Raw genomic sequence first — 9,305 nt, 5'->3', positions numbered from 1 at the left:
ACACAGAGAGAGAGAGCGAGACACAGTGAGAGAGACACACACAGAGAGAGAGACACACAGAGAGAGAGACACAGAGAGAGAGAGAGAGAGACACACACAGAGAGACAGAGAGAGAGAGAGAGACAGAGGGAGAAGGACACACAGAGAGAGAGAGTCACAGAGAGACACAGAGAGAGAGAAAGAGAGAGAGACACAGAGAGACACAGAGTGTGTGGTGTGTGTGTGGTGTGTGTGTGGTGTGGTGTGTGTGTGGTGTGTGTGGTATGTGGTGTGGTGTGGTGTGTGTGTGGTTTGGTGTGTGGTGTGTGTGGTGTGTGTGGTGTGTGGTGTGTGTGGTATGTGGTGTGTGTGTGGTGTGGTGTGTGTGTGGTGTGGTGTGTGTGTGGGGTGTGTGTGTGGGGTGTGTGTGTGGGGTGTGTGTGTGGTGTGGGGGGGGGGTGTGGGGTGTGTGTGGGGGGGTTGGGGTGTGGGGGGTGTGGGGTTGTGTGTGGCGGGGGGTGTGTGGGTGGGTGTGTGTGTGTGTGTGTGTGTGTGTGTGTGTGGGTGTGTGTGGTGTGGGGTGTGTGTGTGGGGTGTGTGTGTGTGTTGCTCCCGGTGGGAAAATTCTCTACCACCCTGACCATCGCTTGACTGGTTCCCTGCTTGAGTGGTTCCCTGTCATCGTGTTGTGTAGCCCCTCACCCCTCACGAGAACGTGTGCCAAGGTTGCCATGCCCACCCCCGGACACAAAGGAGATGTCCTTGTCAAGGAGGAAGCTTTTCCCCACTGTGCCCTACGATAATATCGATGACGTGGTTAAAGCCTCTTGCTTAAATGGGCCTCCCCCAGGCAGGAAATGGCACCTTGGGGTTGCCCGTGGAGGCACGCTGCCACGTAGAAAAGGCTGTGTCTGAGTTTAGTCCCAACATGGAGCGAGATGCCCCAGTGATATGGTCCTGACACGTGCCCCGGTCTCTAGAAGCTAAAGGAATAAATGCAGAAGGTGGTGGTGGTTAGCCTCTTTGCTGGGAAGCGTGCCCCACCCCCACCCCCGAAATGCAAACATGCTAACGCGGTACTTGAAGATCGCAGTCCTACAGTACCCTGTGTCTCGTCTCTCCCCGCAGATAACACAGCAGGCGTGTATGCCCGGCGCGGAGGGTTCAGCAGGCAGAAGCAGGATCTGTACCTGCTGCCCATTGTGATCAGCGACGGTGGCATCCCGCCCATGAGCAGCACCAACACACTCACTATCAAGGTCTGCGGCTGCGACGTGCATGGTGGGCTGCTCTCTTGCAACGCGGAGGCCTACATCCTGAACGCCGGGCTCAGCACAGGCGCGCTCATCGCCATCCTGGCCTGCATCGTCATCCTCCTGGGTAAGGCACCTGTCTGCCACCCCCTTGGACCACCTAGTCTCAAGTAGAGACTAGTTGCAGGGAGTCTGGGTGTGGCATGAGACAAGGGGGGCAGTGACACCCACTTCCATGCACGTTGTGGTGCAGTGTGGCAGGAAGATGGACCCCTGGGCACCCAGGGGTTACACCTTTGGTTGCTACTCTAAAGGTGGGCGGTTTGAACTTTCTGTTGGGTGAAAGCTGTGGCAGTCTGCTGTTGGCCATAGGCCTTGGAGACCCTGTGGGCAGTCCTACCCTGGCCTCTAGGGTCGCTGTGAGTTGGATCAACTTGATGGCAAGAGATTCAGGGTCTGGAAGGCAAGTCAACAAGCAGTTATAACCAAGTTGGGGGGAGTGGTTATAGTGAACAAATTTGGAGACATCACAGTTTTGAACCCCAAAGTCACCATCATCGAGTCAGTGCTGACTCATAGCGCCCCCCTCCCCCCTGGGTTTCTCCAAGACTCTGTTTACGGGAATAGAACACCCAGTCTTTCTCCCGAGGAGCTGATGGTGGTTCCAAACTGCCAACCATGTGGATTGCAGCCCAATGCTTAATCTCTACACCAGCAGGGCTCCACCAGGCAGAAAAGCGGAACCACCAACCAGCCTAAGGGGACATCAGAGACAGTTTCAAAGCAGAAGAATTTAAAAGGCAGTGACCTGGTTTCTGAGCAAGAGTTTGCTCTAAAAGTGGAAGGAGTTAGGGCATGGTTTGGGGCAGAAAGAACAGTCACAAGGTAGAAGAGGGCAGCTGAAGGATCCCCAGGTGCTAGAAGATCAACTTACCTGAACAGAACCAGTCCATCCTCTGCCCAACATGCTTCCGCTTCCAGGCACTCCGGAAACTGTGTGTGGCCTCTGCAGCTGGGTCAGGGGTTCATCATATCGGAGCTGTATCACTGGAGAAAGCTCTGACACCAGTAGCACCTCCAGAACATGCTAACCACCTCCCCCAGCATTGCGGGGCTTACTAGCGACACAGCCAGGATTCAAGCTCAAGTCCATCTGGCAGCAAGCCTGTGTGGGTCCCACAACAGGGCTTCGTGGAACCTCGAGCCCCTAGGGCCAGGAGAATGAGTTCAGCTCAACCAATGGGCGTCGAGTGCTGACTAGGCAGTAGCCCCTCGGGCTCTGGGGGATGAAATGAACTGGACCTGTGCTCTGTGCAGCGTGAGTTAATAGCCTTTCCAGGACAGACGCAGGCAGACGGGAGGAACCTAGGACGGTGAGCGTGGGAGGCTCTTCCTGGAGGAGGGGGCTTCCATGTCCGACGCTCCTAGAGCTTTCTAGCTAGCGAAGGGATGTGGGTGGAAGAGTGGTACAAGCAGAAGGAACAATAAGAAAGGGATCCTAGAGTGTTTGGGTTGATAGCAAGTCAGCGCTGACTCCCAGTGACCTCACTCACACTAGTCCAATGGGGCCGGTGGGCCTGGCCCATCCTCATGCTTGTGGGTGTTTTGGGAATCTTTCATGTCAGTCGGTGTCATGGAGGGTCTCCTTCTCTTGGGCTGATTCACACACAAGGAAGTGGCCTTCCATGATGACGTGTGTACCAAGTGACTCAGCGTCTCAGCCTCCTGGCTCCCGAGGCGCATCCTGGCTGCATTTCTTTGAAGACTGATGAGGACCATTCTTCTTTCTTCAGTGTGCTTCCCCCACACCCCGATTCAAAGCCTCCATTCTTCTGCGGACTTCCCTTTGGGTGTTCCCGTTTCTCAGGCCTAGCGGGCGGTGGCAAAACCATGGCTTGGGTCAGGCCCATCGCAGTCATCCAGTGGCATCCCTGCTTTAAGAGGCATTGACGTCTCAGATCTTGTCATCTGGGTTCTGATGGTTAAATAGGCCTGCTGGGAGGCAGGGTGGGGCGCCAGAAAGAACCCCGTGATACAAGATGAGGAGGTTTCAGCCAAGCAAAGAAAGAGGAGAGGAATGGCCCAGGGAGATGGGCTGGCAAGGTCAGGGTGCAAGGGCGGACCCTGATTGGTAAGTGCAGTGAATGACCACTCACCCAGGACCATCCAATCGCCCCTCATCTCAGCATCTCAGCATGGTGAGCCAACTGGGTCTCAGGCCACTTGCTGAGTGTGCGGGAGAAGCGGGACAACGCCGTGGCGGCTTCTGGTGGGAGCAGGGGAATTCAATAATTATGCCGACTCATGTCTCTGCTCACTTCTCCCAGGTTGCCCCCACTTAATGGAACTCCCCTCACCCAGGGAGGAGACGGGATTGCTTCATCTGGGGATTTCAATGGATAGTACTTTCCTGTGTGTAAACTAAGGGGAGAAGTTTGTTTACTGGGAGTCTATAAGCACCCCCTCCCTGTAATGTGGTCCAAAGACAGTCCAGCCAAGTGCTTGATGAGGCTTCTTAGTAACATCCAGGTAGACTGGGAGCATCGACTCCCACTGCAGTGGAAGGTGAATGGAGAAGAGGAAGACCCTCCACGGGGTGGACTGACCCAGTGACTCCAACCGTGGGCTCAGACCCAGCAAAGATGGTGAGGATGGCACGGGACGGGCAGTGATTGCAGTTTGCCTGTGGGTTGTAACTGACTCGATGTGACCTGCCATCCCTGCCGTGCCCCAGACCTCTGGAAGAAAGCGAGGGACCACGGCCCAGGGAACGCGAGGCTGGGTCTCTCCACATCCTCCTTCCGAAACAGGAAAGGGCAATTGCTTTTTCTCGCAGAGAGGGAACACTAAGTGACTCCTAAAAGTCTAAAGCCCAGCTTATCCAGACATCTTCCCTGATGTTTAAGGAGGTGCCCGGCCTTGGGATGACTTCCAATGGTGTCAGGTAGCGTCTGGGCTTATGAACTGCTCACCAACCTGATTTTGTGGCTGCCTTTCACGGGAAGGGGCAGATGTATACATTTTGGGGGGATTCCTGGTAAGTCTCTGGTTTTGCTTACCAGCTCCAGGCCGAGGCGTGAGAGCTCCACGAACTGAGTCAAGCAGATCCTTGGGAAACGAACCCAGGGGCGCTGGGGTCGACCCCGCTGACTTTCCGTCTTCTCTTTGTCCCCTGCAGTCATCGTTGTGCTGTTTGTGACCTTGAGGAGGCAAAAGAAAGAGCCGCTGATCGTCTTTGAGGAAGAAGATGTGCGGGAGAACATCATTACCTACGACGACGAAGGGGGCGGGGAGGAAGACACGGAGGCCTTTGACATTGCCACCCTCCAGAACCCCGACGGCATTAACGGATTTATTCCTCGCAAAGATATCAAGCCCGAGTACCAGTATATGCCCCGACCGGGCCTGCGGCCAGCCCCCAACAGCGTGGACGTGGACGACTTCATCAACACGAGGATACAGGAGGCTGATAACGACCCCACGGCCCCGCCCTATGACTCCATCCAAATCTATGGCTACGAAGGAAGGGGCTCCGTGGCCGGGTCCCTAAGCTCCTTAGAGTCCGCCACCACCGATTCAGACTTGAACTATGACTATCTACAGAACTGGGGGCCTCGCTTTAAGAAACTAGCAGACTTGTATGGTTCCAAAGACACTTTTGATGATGATTCTTAACAATAACGATACAAATTTGGCCTTATGAACTGTGGCGTTCTGAAGAATCTAGAAGATATGTAAACAGGTATTTTTTTACATCAAGGGAAGGCTCATTTAAAACAAGCAATGTTTTACAGAGAGGATGCGTTTAATACACCTGCAAGGACATCGAAGTGGTAAATACTGTGAAGTATCTTTTCTCTCTCTCTCTCTCTCACACACACACATACACACAGAAAAAAACGCCAACATGGAAAGTTGTTTATCGACTCCAATAGAGAAAAACCACTCACTCAGCAGACAGAATATTTAAGGGAAGGAGCGGTCTGGTGGTGAACAGACAACGAAGGGAAGTCGTTTGTGTTATGAACAGCTAAGTCTTTCTTCTTCTTTATTTTATTATTTTTTAATTTGTCAAAGAAGCTTCCACAAAACTAGAAAGGACAACAGTTTCTGAGCTGTAATTTCGCCTTAAACTATGGACACTCTATATGTAGTGCATTTTTTTAAACTTGAAATATATAATATTCAGCCAGCTTAAACCCATACGATGTATGTACAATACAATGTACAATTATGTCTCTTGAGCATCAATCTTGTTACTGCTGATTCTTGTAAATCTTTTTGCTTCGACTTTCATCTTAAACTAATACGTGCCAGATATAACTTGTCTTGTGTCCGCGAGAGGCGCCCTATTTCTATGTCATTTTTAATGTATCTATTTGTACAATTTTAAAGGTCTTATTTTAGTATACATACAGATATCAGTATTCTGACATGTAAGAAACGTTACAGCATCACACTTATATTTTATGAACATTGTACTGTTGCTTTAATATGAGCTTCGATATAAGAAGCAACCTTTGAAATAAAAACAAAAAGATTCTTTTTTAATTCTGGTTTGATTCTTAAACACTGAAAGAGCAGAAAGGATTTCAGGTTTCCAATGCCCTATGGGTGTGTCGAATGGAAGGACATGGTGGTCTCCGGAATAACCTTATTTATGTCATCTGTTGTGGCCTCTGCGTTCCTTTGATTGCTGTTTCAAATCAAATTTGTCTGACCCGGCTGGTCTTTTGATTGGTTGGTTTCTAACAGGATTCAGGAGCACCTTGTCAATGTACCTTCTCAGGGTTGGTCTCCTGCCTTACACACACACACACCCCTTCTAAAAGAGAAGGTTGATCAAAGTTCAAGGTCAATCTGTGCTTTGACAAGATAGTTATATGATATGCATTAATCGTGTGTGTCTGTAATGCTGTGCTGATGAGAGACAAGCCCTCAGTGCAGTGAGACCCTGGGAACATTCATGCTCACAGTAGACACGTCATGCCTTGCACAGAGCTGGGGGGCGGGGAGGGGGGTATGGAGGTGAGGGCCGCAGAGTCCAGAATAGGACATGTCGCTAGCAGCCCTCCCAGGATACTCTATGCTTCCCCATATGGATTGTGCCAGACTCTCAGTGACGCAGACCCTTGAATCTGCTCATTTATTTTTCCACTGGTCATGTCACCTCCTCTTGAATTAATGGCATTTATTTAGGTTTAAGATATGGAACAAAAAGAGAAAGCGCACTTCATTTCAAAAGACACTTGGAGCCATTTGCTCTGTAGGCAGGCAGGGACCATGCGGGGGGCTGGAGGGCACTGCCATCCTTGGGCTCACCCACAGTCTTACACAATCCCACCCAGCTTTCTGGGGCGACGGCTCTGTGATAGGCATTGCGCCTGCTCCCTTAGGCTAAAGGTCAAAGGGTAGCCACACTGGGCAAAGCTCCGCTAAGTCCTGCTCCCAGCACTTTCCCTCTTCCGGATAGCCCGACACTTGCCATCAGTGAGACTGCGAGCAATTTTTAGATGCATGATTTCCTTACTTGATTGTATAGCCTTGTGTCAAGCCGTGTGTGATAAGACAGCTATCTGCTCTATCTTTTAATGACTCACTCAAAACGCATTCAAAGAGAAAGGGTGCTGTCAAGTGCCCCCTTCCATTTTGCTTCACATTGACATCCAATTGGGCTGCATCTGTCAGTGGAGTCGCTTCTGCGGACAGGGCGGGTCTAGGGCCTTCTACTGCGGCCCGGGCTTGTGTGTTCTCAATACAAAGCAGTACTCCTCCCCCTCCCCCTCCTCCCGCAACTCACGAAGATTTTGCTAGATTTGCACAGTCCTCCAGCTGGATTTGAGAAGAGGAGCGCTCACACAAGAAATCGGAATAGAGCTGAGACAAGCGCTTGGCGCTGCATCCTAGCCCCCTTCACCAAAGACCATTTTTATTTTTTTCTTCCTAAGAATGTATTGTGATTAGATTTGACAAGTACATTTTCACATTTTTCTGTGTTTAAGTTTCGAAAGAAAAAAGGCTGTCGACTTTTTGGTACTTAAAAATACTTGTTTTTCTTTTTGTTCCTTTTTTTTTTCATCTTTTCTTTTATACTTGAAGCCTCTATTATTTGTAGAATCCTCTTAGAAGCTTGGAAATAAAATGTCTCTCCCTACCAGCGGAGTTCTCTTTTCATGGGCAGATACTGCCTTCAAAGCACTCTTAGTTTAAGGGGGCCTTCCGTATTTCTGTGCCCAGGAATCACTGTTTGGTGGCATCCATTCACCTCAAGAAAGAAATGCCACGTGATGCTTGTCCTTGTTGACATTCATGCCTTCCATCGTCTGTCATCAAAATGCTATCTTTGTAGCCCCCCATGTTAGTCACGTGAAGGATCTGGAATGAATCTTGCTATCTTCCTTAACTCTGTCACCAAATATCTCTCCTGTGCTCAGCTATGGAACCGTACATCCAGCCACCTCCCTAGACAATGCCACAGCCTCTACAACCTCTCCTTCTGCTTTGAGGGAGCAACATAAAGGACCCGAATGATTTTGCAAGAGATGATGACACACAGGGAGGGCAGTTCAGGACAGCTCTTCCATGTAGCTAAATGTGATCTCACAGGCCAAGGTTCCTACAGCGTTCAGGAGAGATTAGAGAGTGTAATCTGTATATATCATTTGGAGAATGTCTCGCAAATCTACTTCCTGATGCCCAGACAGTGTGGCTTGGTAAGTCTGGTGAGGTGTCCTCAGGAGAACTTGAAACGGTTTCTGGGTCACTGGCCCACAGTCTTTACCCATTTTGAGAAACTTGGTAGGATAAATGGGGTAAGGAGTGGGCCTCTGGGCAGAAGAGTGGCCATGTCTATCTGGCAGGTTTTGTGGAGCAGGGCAGATGGGGAACTGATCAACCTAGAGGTGTGCTAGGACGGAGTTTGTGAAAGTCACAGTGGACTGTTACCAGGACCTGGAATAACCTATAGGTGAAGATCCTTCCCCTCTGCCACAGCCTGCCTGCTGAGCGAAGCCTTCTGGGAGCTATCCTCTCCCTCCCAGCCTCCTCTCATCACAGAAGCCAGAAAGATGACTGAACATACAGCTTGGATTTGGAGGCGCTCCCCAGCTTAAATATCTACCATGGCTTCCCAACGCCTTCAAATGACATCCAATTGCTTTACTGTTCATCCCTGCCAACTTGCTCCATTCTCCTTGGACACGGTGCCCCTGACACACTGGCTGTCCTCTGGCTCCTGCCCAAGTTAAGCAGCCCTCCTCACCTGGTGGTGTTTCCTTCCTAACTACCCCTTCTCTTTAAGATGGAGATGAGAGAGAGATAGAGAGAGTGAGAGGTGTGTGTGTGTGTGTGTGTGTGTGTGTGTGTGTGTGTGTGACTCCACTGCCCCACCAGAGTGTAAGCTCTCAAAGTTGGGGCTCAGTTGCGTGCTCGTGTTCCTGCATTGTGCCCTAAACATACCAGAAGTGCAGTATCTGCTGACTAAATGGTTCTAACAGCAAGGAGGCTGGTCTATCAGGATGTGAAGACCGGCATGAGAAAGACAGCATGCTTTCAAAGACCTTTCCAGAAAAAAGGAGCCTGGATGGCACAGTGATTAAGTGTTCAGCTGCTAAGCGAAAGGTCATTTGTTCAGCCCACCGGCCACCCTGCAGCACAGAGAGGTGGCAGTCTGATTCCTTCCACATTGATATATGGCCTCGGGAACCATGGGACAGTTTTACGTTGTCCCAGCCGGCCACTGTGAGTTAGTTGCAGTCCACACAACGGTAATGCACTCGGCCTGAAGACTTGAGTTGGGGTTTTTGGTAACTGGGGTCGTGAATTCAAAGAGAAACATGGATTTGGGGAAAGGAAATAAGGTTTGGGTTGGATGTGTATATTGGGGGAGCTGGTCTGACAGCTTAAGCCCCCAGGCAGGAGCAGGACTTGCAAACATTAATGAGCTCAGCTGTGAACCCAAAGGCAGAAGGTTCAAATTTACCCAGAAATGCCTAGAAAGAAAGGTCTGACAAGCTGCACATGAACACAGAGCATGAACCCCTCCCAGAGCACCGTTCGACGCTAGCACATGAG

General features: G+C 50.6%; 1 protein-coding gene across 1 annotated transcript in view; it reads left to right on the top strand.

Annotated features, from left to right (window-relative positions):
* CDH11 (cadherin 11) overlaps positions 1–5,783 on the top strand; it is a 215,441-nt gene extending 209,658 nt beyond the window's left edge. Inside the window, exons 12-13 of the mRNA XM_075537309.1 lie at positions 1,108–1,359; positions 4,411–5,783. Of these exons, the coding sequence (XP_075393424.1) occupies positions 1,108–1,359; positions 4,411–4,907 (749 nt within the window). The 3' untranslated portion in view covers positions 4,908–5,783. The remainder of the gene's footprint in view (positions 1–1,107; positions 1,360–4,410) is intronic.
* The last annotated feature ends 3,522 nt before the right edge of the window (positions 5,784–9,305 follow it).

Source organism: Tenrec ecaudatus, chromosome 18 (assembly GCF_050624435.1).
Source record: "Tenrec ecaudatus isolate mTenEca1 chromosome 18, mTenEca1.hap1, whole genome shotgun sequence".
In the NCBI taxonomy this organism is placed as follows: Eukaryota; Metazoa; Chordata; class Mammalia; order Afrosoricida; family Tenrecidae; genus Tenrec; species Tenrec ecaudatus.
Note: the sequence above shows the minus strand (reverse complement) of the source record. Positions and strands in the feature narration are given on the sequence as shown.